General features: G+C 39.7%; 1 protein-coding gene across 3 annotated transcripts in view; it reads right to left on the bottom strand.

Moving 5' to 3' along the window:
* The window catches only part of VWA8 (von Willebrand factor A domain containing 8), a 372,198-nt gene that overhangs the window by 36,057 nt on the left and 319,333 nt on the right, over positions 1-16,808 (bottom strand). For all 3 annotated transcript variants that reach the window (XM_003934387.4, XM_074387787.1, XM_074387789.1), the window contains 2 exons: positions 9,295-9,403; positions 5,884-6,040 (listed from right to left, as the gene is read on the bottom strand). In XM_003934387.4, coding sequence (XP_003934436.2) covers positions 5,884-6,040; positions 9,295-9,403 — 266 coding nt within the window. The remainder of the gene's footprint in view (positions 1-5,883; positions 6,041-9,294; positions 9,404-16,808) is intronic.

Raw genomic sequence — 16,808 nt, 5'->3', positions numbered from 1 at the left:
TCTATAAATATAAAAGTTGCTGATATTAGGACAAGGAATAATAAACGTATATCTCAAAAGCCCATGCATAACACAATTTTCTAAACTGGTGTGTGTGTGTGTATGTGTATGTGTATGTGTGCGTGTATATGCATGCAATACTGGAGATATGAATCCTGGGTGTATAGCTGAAACTCTTATCTAATGTGTATTTTTTATCACCTTGAGATAAAACAGAAACTTCAAATACTGAATGAGAATAAATGGTCTGTATTCCTCCCGGTCAGGTTGAGCACTGGAAAAAATCCATTCACCATGGGGCAGAGTGCTAGAAGCTTATTACAATTATATAATGCTAGGCCTAGAGTACCATGGGACAGACTGGCATTCCTGCCCTATCAGTCCACTGGATAATATCAGCTTAGGTTTCAAGATCTAGCTCAAAGGCCACATCCTTTGAAGTCTTGCATGAGCCCTTACAAAAAACCTACCATTTCCTTTTCAGGTGCCCTCTACAGACATCTACCATGAAACTCCCAAACTTTATTGCTTTAATAGATAGGACCGTTTCCCTTTAGTATGGTGTTTTCAAATTTTTCTTTTCCATAGTAGGAAACGTTTTACTCTGAGATCTTGTACACACAAATGCATGTATGTATATATGTATAACAGAACCAAAATTTTAATGAAAAATACTTTCATTATATGGTATGTACAAGATGTTTTCTATTCTATTCCTCAGGGAGAAGGACCATGTTTTATTTTTTCTATAAACTTTCAGTACCTACCATAATACCTGGCACACAGTGGCACTCAACAAGTGCTGCTGGATGTCACTTTGAAAACACTGAGTATTAAAAAGTAAATACAGACAAGGGCACTGTAATATCTGAATGGTTGAATCTTGAGGTGACATGCGAAGGTGCCTTTCTAAATCTAATTAACTCTCAGTCCTGAAGAATAGAAAGAAATATGTGTACAGGACTTGACCCCCTGACAATACCTCTTGTATTTAGTTTCTGGCAGTCTCTGAAATCTCTGTATGAATTTTTATTAGATTAAGTTATGTCTCAAGTATCAAGGCCGACAGAAGCTGGGCACAATAAACACTGCAGAACATGCCACCTACCCCTTCATACCTAAACTGGTGTGTGTGCATGTCAATATGCTTCTTTTCAAAGAAGGGACATTAGCACTGATTAGAAACAAATGTAGACACAGCTGTCCTTGGGGTGGGGCGGGGATGGAGGAGAGAATATATATGTATGTATAGCATGGTACCTAACATATAATGGGTGTTCAAAATGAATTGAAACGAATGACTGAAATAAAAATACAAATCAGGATTATTTATAATGCAACATCTTAAATTAACCGTAAATAGAAAGTTCATTTGCTGAGTGACCTCTCTTGGGTTTTACAGTGTTATATCCATAATGCACTAATTTAATCACATATTTCTATAAACATAAAAGGTGCTGATATTAGGATAGGGAATAATGAATACATATCTCAAATGCCTAACCACAACACACTCTTCTAAACTACTGTGTGTTTGTGTTTGTGTGTGTGTGTGTGTGTGTGTGTGTGTGCGTGCAAATGCAATGTCGGAGATATGGGTTGTAGGCATATACATCAATACAAACATATACACACACATAGAAACACATATGTACGTACATACATACACACATACATATCAAGGAAGGTGCCAGCCATTTGGTAAGCTGCCTCAAGCAGACTGGTCTTTGTAGAGTGATCAGAATTAGCTCCAGTTACAGGGCTACCATTGGTGTGATCACGTTGCACCCAAAGACACACCACATGCTGTTTTAATTATAAAGAAATCTGGAAACCATATTCCAGATTGTGTCAGTTTTCAGAAAGATCACCTACAAGGCATCCAAAACTGATAAGTTTTGAAAGATGATGACTGAAGCAGGGAACGTAGAAAGAAAATAGGAAACTTTTAGCCTCTGGATCAAATGAAGTACCCATTGCTAATACCCTCAAGCCCACAAAACTAGCTGGAAATATATCTTTTGGCTTCTTTAACCCTGATCAAAACTGCAGGGCACAGCTGCTTCACATCCTAGTAATCTATGTGGACTAACTGCATTTTGTTGGCACAGTATATTTTTAAAGGGTATATTTACTGTTACGTAAGAGTCTGGGAATTTTAGTTCTCATTTTACTTTTTCTTATAGGTCAGAGTTAAATACTATAATTTTGAATCAATTATAAGGAAAACAAATATAAGCTTAGATCCACCGTGTGAGGCTGATTAGTTTTGCAAATGGTAGTGGACACAATCACCACAGCTGGTGCCCACCCTAAAATGTTTTTCTAAGTGTATACATGTACCTCACTGCTATTTCATGTGCTTTTCATTGGTGTAATGTTTCTGTTCCACTTTCTTCATGTTGTATGCTTCTCTCTCTCTCTGTTAGTCTGCCTTAGTTAATATATTCTTGATATGTAGGGGCTGGTATCTAGCATAAAACCAGATACAAGTAGATGCCAACAAAATGCTGTGTTGACGATGTCAGGAACCCACTTAGCAGCATTAGGCTCTTCAAGGCACTAGTACAGACTTTCTAGCTCATAGCTAGGATTGTCTAGTTTCAGCTAGTCTCTGAATTAAGTACTAAAGGATGATTCCATTACTTGTATACATGTGTATATCACTAATTCCACAAATACATATGAAGGTTTGCCACATACCAGGTTCTGGGTGTAGGTCCTGGGGTTATGCTGGAGCACAAAGCAGATAGATACCTGCCCCCCAGGAACTTACAGTCAGTGGAGAGACAATCAGCTATTCACACAAATCACATAATAGGCAAGTGATAAGAGTTATGGAGAAAAGGGACAGGGTGCCACTAAAGCATTAATGGTGGGAACTGACCTCATTCTGCACATGCCTAAAGTGGCAAAACCATTGTAAAATTTATTATTTGATGACAGTGAAGAATTTTACCTTTTTTTTTTTTTTTTTAAATTTTTGAGACACAGTCTTGCTCTTGTCACCCAGGCTGGAGTGCAATGGCACGATCTCAGCTCATTGCAACCTCTGCCTCTCAGGTTCGAGCAATTCTCCTGCCTCAGCCTCTCAGGTAGCTGGGATTACAGGCACCTGCCACCATGCCCGGCTAGTTTTTGTATTTTTAGTAGAGATGGAGTTTCCCCATGTTGGCCAGGCTGGTCTTGAACTCCTGACCTCATGATCTGCCCACCTCAGTCTCCTGAAGTGCTGGGATTACAGAAGTGAACCACCCTCCTGGCCAGAATTATTACTTTTTTTTTGAGATGGAGTTTCGCTCTTGTTACCCAGGCTGGAGTGCAATGGCGCAATCTCGGCTCAACACAACCTCTGCCTGGGTTCAGGCAATTCTCCTGCCTCAGCCTCCTGAGTAGCTGGGATTACAGGCATGTGCCACCATACCCAGCTAGTTTTTTGTATTTTTAGTAGAGACAGGGTTTCACCATATTGACTAGGATAGCCTCGATCTCTTGACCTCGTGATCCACCTGCCTCGGCCTCCCAAAGTGCTGGGATTACAGGCTTGAGCCACTGCGCCCGGCCCTCAGAATTATTACTTTTTAAAGACATAATAATAGTATTGTGGGTTTGCATTTTTTTGTTTTTATGTTATGGAGATACACTCAGAAATATTTACAATGAAATGATAGAAGTCTTGGATTAGCTTCAAAACAAGTCAGCAGAAAAGACTAGGAGTGGAGCCAGATTTTTCTTCGTGAAGCTGGGGAGGGTGGGGTCGGGTCCACAGTGTTCATTACATGTTCTTCTTGACTTTTATGTTTGAAAAGTTCCATAATAAAAAGTTAAATTTTTTTCAGCAGCATTAAATGAAATAGTCATCAAATGGGTTGAAAGTCCCATTTCTACATGAAAGTAGAAAGCAACAACTTTCTCTTGGTGTTTTGCTCTGCCCATCTTTCTCAGGATCTCTACTGTGTTTCTAGTTCTTCCTCTCCTTTCTCACACCCTTGGCCAACTCCTCTTTCAACCACTTTGTGGTATTCTCTTTTACTTCCACTGAGACTCTTCTCTGCAGCATTTACTAGAGGTGTATAATTTCCTCATCCCTTCCCTATGCCCTCTGTTTCCTCTCTTACAGCCGCTAAATTCATTTGTGTTAAGAGCACAGATGTCCCTTGACTTCTTCTCCTGTGGGGCAACGGTCCTTAACAGAACCACGATCCTTACTCCTTTATGGCAACAGGAGATGGGGGTATGTAACTTGTGCCCAAGCACTGTTACCTTTCTGCCTCCCTGTGAACTATGTGTGTGCCAGAACACTCTATCTACCTCCCCACTTGGGTGAAAATTTAGACTGAACAATTACTTGGGAGGTTTTACGGGTGGCAACAACAGGGACTCATTAGTTGGGGAGGGGAGAATGACACATATCTAATTGTTTGGTTCTTTTCCTAAATTGATACTTCATAATTCATAAGAAATGTAGAGAACTTTCATTCTAACGAGATGGTTCACTACAATATTTTCTACCTTTTTCTGAGAAGTTTAAACAGTTTCATTCATAACATAGTTATCTGCTCTCATAGTCTCCCTGGGAGAAAGGCAGAGTGAATTTTATCTCCAGAAGAGCAAATTCAGGCAAAAAGAGGACAGATAAACTGCCAACAGTCACCAGGGAAGCCAGCAGAAGGGCTGAGGGCAACACTCTTGCCTCTAGCCTCAAGTGTGTTATTTACCTGCTGAAGCCTGGAGGGTCTGAGGCTGGGAGGCTTTCCCGAGGGTGTGGTGGCAGGGCCTGCATTCTTGTCTCTATTGTCCTGTACTGTTTACTTGCAAGATGTGGAAGCACAGCATGTAATGTAATACCAGATGTTCTACGTGGGAGGAATTTCATAACTCATACGCTTTAACATGCTTTTTTCTAACTGCGCCCAGCTCCTTTCATGGAGCACAAAAATGTAAATCTGCTTCCCAAACTACTACTGGAATCTGAAAGGACATACTGGTGGTTCTTCAGTATTTTTGACTTTTAGCTGAAGCACACATGTGGAAGTCTAGGGAAACATCATGTGGATTCTTATTTTTTAAATGGCTCCAACAGGAGTGGCCCAGAACAGCTGGGGAATGTCTGAAGGCCACAGGCTCATTGGCCTAGATTAAGGCCTCTACTCACTAATGAGGCCTCCTCATCCGAACTCACTGCTCTTCCTCCCCAGCTGGTACCCTTTATCCTGAGTGGGTGAGCTGCCTCTCTCTGCCATAGACACTATACTTGTCTTGCCCTGGCGCCTCTGCTCATTTAGTTTTCCCTTTCTGAAATATTCTAGCCCTTCTCTTCCCATCTCTAAAACCTAGCTGAGCTCTGGCCCCACCTCACATCAGCCCACTGAACTTGCCTTTCTCTGCTCTGCTGGAGGGGACAACGTCTGCACCCTATGACTTTAGCATTTAACTTCGCGCACGTGCGCGTGTGTGTGTGTCTGTGTGTTTCCTTGCCCTGTCTCCACGCTAATCTGCAAGATTTCTGAGGGCAGGAAGGGACCATCACGCAGACTTACCTGAATTCTCTATGTGGCCTAGGAACAGACAGACATGGAGTGATCTGAGTTTTAGTTTAACTTCTTTTGAGAGAAGTATCTTTGTTTTCACTTGTTCATGTGCTAAATGTCTTTTACAACAGTCATATGTGATGAACAAATGTTAAGGAGCCTGAGTAGAAAGAATGGGAGATTTTGTTTATTTGGCTGTTTCAGTTAGAGGGGGGTGGTGGCTGTGGATTTCAATTTGAGGTCCCAGTTGCTGCATGAGGTGGAAATGCACACAAATCTAGGTTTTCCCATAGTCCACCGTGACCTTTCACCACAGCAGTAGTGCTGGTCTAAATGTGATGGGAACACTGACCTCTGCTGGAAAGCTCTTTGGCCCATCTCTCTAGCAGCTCTCTTGACCTCCTCGGGAACTGCATCTTTCTCAGCCTGAGAGACCTGGTACACTGTGTGGCCCGCATCCAGCCGGTAAGGGCCTCCTTTGCCACCCAGGCCTGCCGTGTCTCTTCCCCCTGGAAAAAAAACATGGAAATTCAGATGACATATCTGAACTTGACCACAGAACAAAAGTCAGGTCATGGTTTTAGTACATGACCTAAGAACAGCCTTGTGGAGGATATTAACTATACTTAACTAGTAATTAAAAAGTCAAATTACCTTTTTCTGGAAAAAGAGGTATTCTCCTGTTTAGGCTGCTTTTCCTTTTTCTCATCCATTCAAATACTACCTATATGCCAAGGCTTACTCCAACATCTATGACCTTAGCTAATGCTGCTACCTTATAAGGATTGATACTCTTGTGTACTATTTGTTATCCTTTCATATTTACTTATTTTTCTCACCAACTATATCATGGATGAGAGTTTATTTATCTTTGTACTACTGCACCTACAAAAGTGGTTTGAATCTCATAGCTACTTAGTATATATTTGCTAATTAAATGAACAGCTGTTCCCGTATTACCTTAGTTTTTCTTAAAGTACCCAGACGGGCTATAAATAGTGTTTATTTTCTGTTTTGCAAACTATAAAAATAACGCACAGAAAGGCTAAATGACATATTCATCACCTCACATCACTGGCTTAGCCAAGATTAGAAGCCAATTATTCCACTAGCTTTGACTTTTGGTTTGAACAATATATAACATAAACATCACCCTCTTTAGAACAGGCTTTCAATAGAAACTCAAGTTTACATAATACATATTACATATACATATTACGTTTTATTACATAACATTGTATGAACTGTTCATATTGTAAATGCCTGTAAGGCCAGGTAAGTCATATGACAAAATGTGATGGGGACATTAGGGAGGATTTACCTTGTCTAAATACAACCAAATTGAAATTATTTTAAAACACTACATGGAGCAGAGAAAAAAAAACCACATGTATTGGCTAGATTTGGCCTTTGAGCTATAAGCTTGTTACCCCTACTTAGGGGTAGATTAGAATATTAGTAACCAGTTTCTTTTGTTCATTCATGTATAACTTGAGAACTTAGAATCCAATATTGGAGGGGCAGTATAGTACAGTAAGGTATATTATAATACATTGGTATTATAGAACATATTATATAGTTAAGCCAGACTGTCTGGGTTTGAATCCTGTCTCCAACCCACCAGCCATTTATCTTTGGGGAATTACTTAATTTCTCTGTGTCTCAGGCTCCTCTCTGTAAAGTGGGGGTACTAACATTGTTTACTTCATGGGATGGTCATGAAGCTAAAATGCTTAGAGCAGTATCTGACACATAATAAAAGCTATATAAAGGACTGCTTTTACTATTATTATTAAACACCTGGTTACACAGAATTAGGCAATTTCTAGTTTTATAAAGTAGAAAATTAGAAGGCTTTTAGACTTGGGTAAATTATGTTACATTTTTCTTTCACCATCACCACCCCTACCCCTACCTCCCCACCGGTCTAATAAAACTAAAACCAAGAACTCAATAGGAACTGCTTTCCTTATGAAAGTCCAGGTAGGTCATTTCCTTTTGGGAAATACCATGAGAACTACCTATTAATTACACTACTTTAAACTTTTGATTGGAACATATTTCACTTTTATTTAGAAATGGGTGGTGGAAAATTCCTTCTGGGATGTGTGTGATGCCCTCCTTTTACTCGTGGTCAGCCGATAGGCAGAGGAGCACAGTAATTGGACGGTGACAATCAGCTATAGGAGGAAAAGCTGTTTCTGGGATCTGACTCCTTTCCTACAGGAGGATATCCTGAGTATGGGTGGGTCATGAATTTGAGCTGAAAGCTTCCTAGGTGCTGAGATGTTACCATTCTGGTGAAAGGGAGAAAGTGGTGAAGCCGTCAGAGGCTAGTGTGAGTGGCTGGCCTGAGTCACAGGGCCCAGGGGAAAGTCTCACTGGAGTGAAGCAGGAGGTGCTCTTCATGATCTCCACTTCCCAGAGCCTTTCATTTGTATTATTTAAATGAAAATGCTTGCCAGAGGTTCTCAGACTGCAGGGCATATTCTTAAAGCTAACCCTGGACATTCCAAAGCAATTCAGAAGATAATGGGGAGGATGGGCTGGGGAGGAGCATTGATGAAGGAAAGGGAATCAGATGACTTGCTGGGCCAGAGCTCAGTTCAATGTCAAGAATTCTGAGGGAAAAGAATGGCAGAGAGAAAAAGAGAAATTGAAGCCAAGGAGCCTTGATCGATCGAAAACTAAAAGGCCAGGTGAAACAAATGTAGCCTCAGTCTGGACAGATATATGAATTAGTAAATTCAAGTTGGGTAGCAACTAAGAACTTTTCCCCCAGAGTAGTCCACTGCTGGGAAACTACATCTGGCCAGCTCGTTCCCCAGTGCATTCCATGTGGATTAAATCTTGTTGGCTTGACACTAACTTCCAGATCAAAGGACACTTCTAAAAATAGCCTTACTTTAAAGCTGATGCTTGATGAATAAACAGAGTAGGCAAGAAGTCCACAGGCCTATTTGATAGCACATTGTCTCGGCAGAGAAATGCATTTCCTCCCAAGGCTGTCAAGGCCAAGAGGCACAGACCATCCTAAGGAAGGTGAAGTACAGAGCTCCTGCCAGCACTCCCCATGGTGAGATAAGCTCAGACAGTGCGCACACAGTCTGGCCCTATTCCTGTGGCCTTGCAGATGTGTCTGCTCCAGCTGCCACAGAGGAAAAAGGAAGACGGCAGTCCTGGGAACAATACCCTCGTTGGGGAGCCAAGAGGAAGGAGTCGGCCACGGCCCTCGGTTTAGACTGCAACCGGCCTTATCTTAAAATCTTGCATCCTCAACATATTTCTAAGACGTGGAAGACAAGGACCATTTCTTTTCAAAGTCAGTTGCTCAAGAATTTACGGTGGATTTCTGGCATGATCCCACCAAGGTCAAGGAATTTAACAGAAGGAATTAACACTTTAGTGAAAATATTCTCCATGCCAGGTGTTGTGCTCAGTGCTTAACAATCATAATCTCTTTTAATCCTCACCAAAACTTGAGGTATTTCATACTATTCCCCTTTAGCTGATGAAGCAATTCTTGGAGGGTCAGCATGTTCTTAGGTCACAGGGTGGCAGAGCCTGTGGGACTCCGAATGCCAGGCTCTTTGCATGCCTTGATGTCATGTTGGGGCAGAGGGCAAGATGACAATCAAACTGAATAATGAGGGAGGCTGGGAAGGAAAGCCAGTCTCTGAGTCTTCTCAGGGGCAGTATGCTGGCCTAATGGGCTTGGGAAACCTCAGGATGGCTGACTCGGGAGAATGCCTGTGCTACCAACCTGTTCCGCCAGCCCAAGTGTTGCCGCCCACGTGAGGCATGTTGTCTGGGTCCTCCTTCCCGTGTTTGGGGTAGCTTACATCTTCACCACTGTCTCTGTTGATTGTTATCTAAAAATGAAGAATTGAGACATTTTTACTATCCTGTGACAAACACCAGGAACTGCTTAACAGAAAAAAAAAATATTTTCTCCTAAGTCCTTAAGGTATCACATAACCTCAGGCCACTGGATTTGATAAGTGCTGTGAGTATTTACGAAAATTCCATCAGATGGATTCCAACATCCATCTGGTTGGGAAGGAGAAGAATTAAGTTTTTAAAAAACTCTTAAAAAAGAAAAGAAAAGAAGCTGTACTGCATTATAGCTACAGAATTTTTGTGGTGCAAAATAAGCTGTGAGCATTTATACACGGCATGAGACCTACCAGATGCAGGGAAAATGGATCTCACCAGAAGGAGATATTTTTGCCAGTGGTTTAAAAGGATCACCACCTAGCTGATCCAGCTGAGGCAGTATACACACATTTACCCATTCCATTTTCAAAGAAATCCCATTACTCTGAGAAATACCATTTTACATACAATATATGGAAAAGAAAAACAAAAAGGTATGTATGTATGCCTCAGTGATAGATTTATGTTATATACTAAAAACTGATTATTTATTTTTTGGACCCACTTCAATTTTTATTATGGTAATTTGTAGCTTTCCTAATTCATCTTTATTTTAAAACTGGATTTATGATTCCTGCAATTCAAACAGAATCAGTAGCACTGTAGCCTTCCTCTGTGAGAGCCTGAAGTTCATCGGTTCCTACGTCATTCATTCAGTACAGTATCACCAAAAGGAGTGATAACCACACAGAATTTTCAATCCTTTCAGTAGATACTACTCTACAATAAAAAGAAATCAAAGCATTTACGTTTCATGCACACTATGAGCCTGCTCTCAGATGTAATGATTTTCAGAGAAGACAAGATCAAATTCTCATTCATTTGTTCAAATGAGAATTACAGAAAATGTACTGACAGAACATTCTGTGAGGTACCACCGGGCATACAAGGCCATGGAGAATTGGTTCCTGACCTCAAACTGCTTACAGTGGAACAAGACAGCTTACAAATAAATGGGTCTGAAGTCAGTCTTTAGAGTTAAACATTCCATGTGGGTACACGGTTTTTTCATTCTTGATATTGGGATTAATGAAGGTAGTTAATGAAGGTAGGTAATTTGAGGTCTTTGCAAATAAAATGGCCATTAAGAATAAAATCAATATAACTTCTCTTGTCTTATGTCCAGGTTGTCTCATTATTGTATAATTGTACCTGGTTTTGATGAAAACCCTATCTTGATCACTTTTTTTTTTTAACCAGATTTGGAATCATTGAATCAGTCACAGCACATCAAAGCTGAGTGTAATGGTGAAATAATTTAGTTTAACCCCCTTAGTTTCTGATGCGAAAGTGAAGGTCCAAATATCTTACTTGACTTGCCAAAGTTTAACTAAGTAATGGTACTTAGAACTGACTTCTGGTGGAAGCTATTTGCTAATTTGCTGGTGAACTTTGGCAAGTCAAGTAAGATATTCGGACCTTCACTTCAGCCTTGATGTACTGTGACTGATTCAATGATTCCAAATCTGGTTTTTTTAAAAAAAGGTGATCAAGATAGGATTTTCATCAAAACCAGGTACAATTAGTAATGAGACAACTGACAGCCTCTCACTTACAATGGCTTGACTTATAATTTTTCAACTTTACAATGGGATCAAAGCAATACACACATTCAATAGAAATCATACTTCAATTACCCATCTAACCATTTTGCTTTTCACTTTTAGTATAATATTTAATAAGTTACATGAGATATTCGACACTTTATTACAAAATAGGCTTGATGTTAGATGATTTTGTTCAACTGTAGGCTAATATAAGTGTTCTGAGCATGTTTAAGGTAGGCTAGGCCTTAACCAGATCTACCAAACAATGATGTTTGGTAGATCTGGTGTATTAAGTACATTTGCAGCTTACCATATTTCTAACTTAAGATGGGTTTATTGGGATGTAAGCCCATAAGTCAAGGAGCATCTGCAGCTTGCTTATAAGCATTAAGACTCTTCTATAGGCCAATTCTCAAAGAGAAGTTCTAAAAATAGTCTAAGCAACTAGAAGAACCATTCTGAACACCATTCCTCACTTTGGGGGGCATGTGTATATATTCTGGTACTGTTTAAAAATAAATTTAAAAAAAAAACAGAAGAAGTATAAAAGGCAAATTCCTATGTGTCTACTAACTTTACATTTATCAAATATTATTTATCTCCCTAAGATATTTCACACAATCCAGTTATTCTGCTGTAAGAGAACAGCCTTTTAAGAATAAGTGCAAATGAAGGCACAAGGTAGAAGAAAATGCCCCTCAAATGGCCTCCCTCAGCTACCTTCAAAATTATGCTTTTGAAGTTGCAAAGAAACCTATAATGGCCATCAGGGAAGAGAAGACAGGTGATAAAATTTCTGGGCAGAAAGGCGTTGGCATGTTCTTTGTCACCTGTGTGTCTTGCCAGGCCATCTGCTGGGAAATGGGGCTGCTTACGTTGTCAACACGAGGTAGTTCCACACCAACCCCAAATGGGAGCCCAGAGATGTTTCAAAATCAACAAATTCTTGACAAAAACAAACACCAGCCAAAACCTGGTATGTTGCAGGGAAATGCACACCATGCAATTCCAGGGATGTTTAATTAAAAGCAAGGTATTTAGCGAGCTTATCTAATTTTGTGTCATTTTATGAATGCCACTCACTCACAGGAACATAGTTCTTTAGGTGGATGGGAGGAGTACATATGTTAAGAAGTTTTCAAAGCCCTTTTAGGACATTTCTTACATCAATTGACAATGATTCATAAAAGATGCAAGTCAGGAATTCCAGGATAGTCCAATCCGGGACAGAAAGAAACTGGAACATATAATAAGTGAGGTTTATCATTTGAGGAATTTTGTTTTCTGGGGACAGCCATGTGCTGGAGAACCACTGGCCATTCAGAACATTGATAAGCTGCTGTTTGCTTTCATGTATGTATTGAAAAGCAGTTGGAATGTACTTCCTTTGAGATCTGGTTTCATCTAGAAAAAGCTCAAGTAAGTAATTCCAATTACTGAAATAAAGCACTACTGAATTCACTTAAAGGGATCAAAATTTTCCCCAAAAAAGTAAATACTGTGGCCGTTTATAACTTCTGATGCAACCCGACACACACAATGAGACCCCTGATGTGTTTCTCACAGCTGACACAATCTGCTTTCTTTTCTTTTTCTTTTTCTTTTTTGACATGAAGTTTCGCTCTTGTTGCCCAGGCTGGAGTGCAATGGCGTGATCTCAGCTCACCACAACCTCTACCTCCTGGGTTCAAGTGATTCTTCTGCCTCAGCCTCCCGAGTTGCTGGGACCACAGTCATGTGATACCATGCCCAGCTAACTTTGTATTTTTAGTACAGATGGGGATTCTCCATGTTGGTCACACTGGTCTCGAACTCCCAACCTCAGGTGATCTGCCTGCCTCGGCCTCCCAAAGTGCTGGGATTACAGGCGTGAGCCACTGCGCCCAGCCACAATCTGCTTTCTTTTAGGTAAGTGTGCTATAAGCATAAGAATAATTATCCTCTTACATGTGAATTAAAATGGAAAAAACATGGATCTTGTAAATTACAACTCATAAAAATGTTCCGGAATAAAGCCAGCACAGAGAAAGGACATGACTCACTGAAGCCCTGTAATTCTGGGCAAAGCCCATATATTTTAGGCTCCTCCTTGAGTTCATGACTTTTAAAAACCATCAATAAAATGATATAAATAGCCAGAAGATAATCCTGGAAGAAAAGTGAGCTTTTAGAGGTATGACTGGACGACACAGCTGGAAACTAGGTGTGGCAAAGCAGACATTTCTAGTTGCCTATTTCATGTTAATTCCCTCTTTTTTTCTTTTAAACAGAAATCAGATATATCATGGTTGGCTGGAATTAAACACAGTAATCCTATTCCCCTTTGCTAGTGACTGGTTTAGGGGAAGCCACGTGGCCTGAGATGTGAGAGAAAGTCTGCCAGGAGGCTTCTAGGAAGCCTTCCCAGGTAAAAGAAGAGAAGGTTGTGAGAAGAGCTTCTCACTGTCCTGTATGCACAGTTCTCCTGTCCCCCCCCCCCCCCCCCACACACACACTTCCTGCCTTGGGACACAGCTGAGTGAGAATGTGATGCTTAGAGCTGTAGCATCCACATGGTGACCATGTGTTAACCAGAGCATGGCAGATTGGAAGGCTGGAAGAGTCTATGCCCCGATGACATTGCTGAGCTGCTGAACCAGCCCTGGAGTCACTTGCCTTTAATCTCACATAAGTAAATAATACATGTCCTTACAGTTAAGCCACTGTTATTTGGGTTTTCTGCTACTGGAGTCCATTGCATGCTAACTAATTGATTCATGTATTAAGGGATAAATGAGAGGCTGCAGGGCAGAAGCTATTGTCTTGATCTTTCTGAGGATGTCCTACTTCTAACAAGAAGACATGCTTTGATTTTTCTGACATTAAAAATTACCATAACAACATCAGCACAGAAATCCTAATTATTACAGTTGTCTACCATCTTCTTGATTGATTAGCAGGCAACTGAATAGATTCATTCACTCACACTCTTGTGAAAATATTCCTGTGTTTGCGTGTGATGTATCCAGTACTCAGGTGGGATACAGAGATTCCTGACACTGGAACTTTGCTTCTAGGAGGATATTGTGTAAAGGGGAACAAAGTCACAGCACAGGATGATACACGCCATGGTAAGGTTCTGAATGTATCTGCCTAAAAAAAAATTGTCTGAGGTTATTGTACCCATAGGTTAGAAATTTCTTTCATAGAAATAAAATAAGATTGATAGATGGCTAGCAGGATTAATAAAGAAATAAGATCCAAATAAACAAAATCAAAAATGACAAAGGTGACATTACCACCAACCCCAGAGAAATTTAAAACGCCTTCAGAGACTATTATGAACACCTCTCTACACACAAACTAGAAAACCTAGAAGAAATGGATAAATTCTTAGAAACATACAACTGCACAAGATTGAACCAGGAAGAAACTGAATACCTGAACAGACCAATAACATGTTCCAAAATTGAATCAGTAATAAAAAGCCTACCAACCAGAAAAAGCCCTGGACCATAAGGATTCACAGCTGAATTCTGCCAAATGTGTAAAGAAGAGCTGAAATCAATCTTACTAAAATGATTCCAAAAAACATCTAGGAGAAGGGACTACTCCCTAACTCAATCTAGGTGGCTAGCATCATTCTGATATCAAAACCTGGCAGAGACACAACAACAAAAAAGAAAACTTCAGGCCAATATCCCTGATGAACATAGATGCAAAAATTCTCAACAAAATACTAGCAAATCGAATCCAGCAGCACATCAAAAAACAAATCTATCATAATCAAGTAGGCTCTAATCTTGGGATACAAGGCTGGTTCAATATATACGAATCAATAAATATGATTCATCACATAAACAGAACTAAAAACAAAAATTACACAATCATCTCAGTTGACGCAGGAAAGGCTTTTGATAAAATTCAACATCGCTTCATGTTAAAACCCTCAACAATCTAGGCATTGAAGAAACACACCTCAAAATAATAAGAGCCATCTATGACAAAACCATAGTCAATATCATACAGAATGGGCAAAGGCTGAAAGTATTATCTTTGAGAACTGAAACAAGACAAGGATGCCCCCTCATTACTCCCATTCAACATAGCACTGAAACTCCTAGCCAGAGCAATTAGGCAAGATAGATAAGTAAAAAGCATCCAAATAGGAAGCCAGAAAGCCAAACATCTCTCTTCTACACTCAGAAAACCCTGTAGTCTCTGCCCAAAGGCTCCTAGAACTGCTAAACAACTTCAGTAAAGTTTAAGCATATAAAATCAATGTACAAAAATCAGTAGCATTTCTATATGTCAACAATGTCCAAGCTGACAGCCAAATCAAGAATGCAATCCCATCCACAGTAGCCACAGAAAGAGTAAAATACCTGGGAATATCATTAACCAGGGGAGTGAAAGTTCTCTACAATGAGAATTACAAACAGTGCTGAAAGATGACACAAACACTCACAAGTCAAACACTCATAAATCAGACATGATACAAACAAATGGAAAAACATTCCATGCTAATGGGTAGGAAGACTCAATATTGTTAAAATGGCTATGCTGCCCAAAGTAATTTACAGAATCAATGCTATTCCTATTAAACTACCAATGTCATTTTTTTCACAGAATTAGAAAAGGCCATTTTAAAATTTATAAGGGACCAAAAAAAGAGCCAAATAGCCAAAACAATCCTAAGCAAAAAGACAAACCCATAGGGACCACATTACCTGACTTCAAAATATGGTACTAGGCTATAGCAACCAAAACAGCATGGCATTGGTATAAAAATAGACACATAGATTAATGAAACATGTTAGAGAACCCTGAAGTAAAGCTACACACCTACAACCATCAATCTTTGATAATGTCAATTGTAACAAGAAATGGGGAAAGAATTCCCTGTTCAATAAATGGTGCTGGAATAACTGGCTAGCCATACACAGAAGATTGAAACTGGATCCCTATCTTTCACCACATATAAAAATCAACTCAAGATATATTAAAGATTTAAACATGAAACCTAAAACTATAAATACCCTAGACGAAAACCTTGGAAATACCATTCTGGACATAGGGCTTGGCAAAGATTTCATGATGAGGACTCCAAAAGAACTGCAATAAAAACAAAACTTGATAAGTGGAATCTAATTAAACTAAAGAGTTTCTGCACAGCAAAAGAAACTATTAACAGGGTAAAGAGATAACCTAAGGAGTGGCAGATAATATTTATAAACTATGTGTCCAACAAAGGTCTAATATCCAGAATCTATAAGGAACTTAAATGAATCAACAAGCAAAAAAAAAAAACAAAAAAACAAAACAAACAAACAACACCATTTAAAAAATGGGCAAAAGACATGAAGAGAGACTTATCAAAAGAAGACATATACACGGCCAAAAACATATGAAGAAATGTTCTATGTCACTAATCATTAGAGAAATGCAAATCAAAACCACAGTGAGATACCATCTCACACCAGTCAGAATGGCCATTTTTATAAAGTGAAAAAAATGGCCTTTAAGCCCCTATGCTCAGGCCTTCTCACAGATTGTGGAGTGTTCTTTCATTTTCAATAAAACCCTTCATTTTTTCCTTGCTTTGTTTGTGTGTTTTGTCCAATTCTTTTTTCAAGACGCCAAGAACTTGGACACCTTCCACTGTTAACATATTTGGTGAGCCAGCCAGGAGAAAGAGTCAAGCAGGTTCACTATAGCCACTCAGGGAGAGAGAACCCAGAAGCCTGGTATGCTGGTAAAAGGGTAAATGAAACTTTTCATGGTTTGAATCTCCTAGAAACATCAGAGAAAGACT

This window comes from Saimiri boliviensis, chromosome 16 (assembly GCF_048565385.1).
Source record: "Saimiri boliviensis isolate mSaiBol1 chromosome 16, mSaiBol1.pri, whole genome shotgun sequence".
Classification (NCBI taxonomy): Eukaryota; Metazoa; Chordata; class Mammalia; order Primates; family Cebidae; genus Saimiri; species Saimiri boliviensis.
This window is presented reverse-complemented; position numbering and strand designations above follow the sequence as displayed.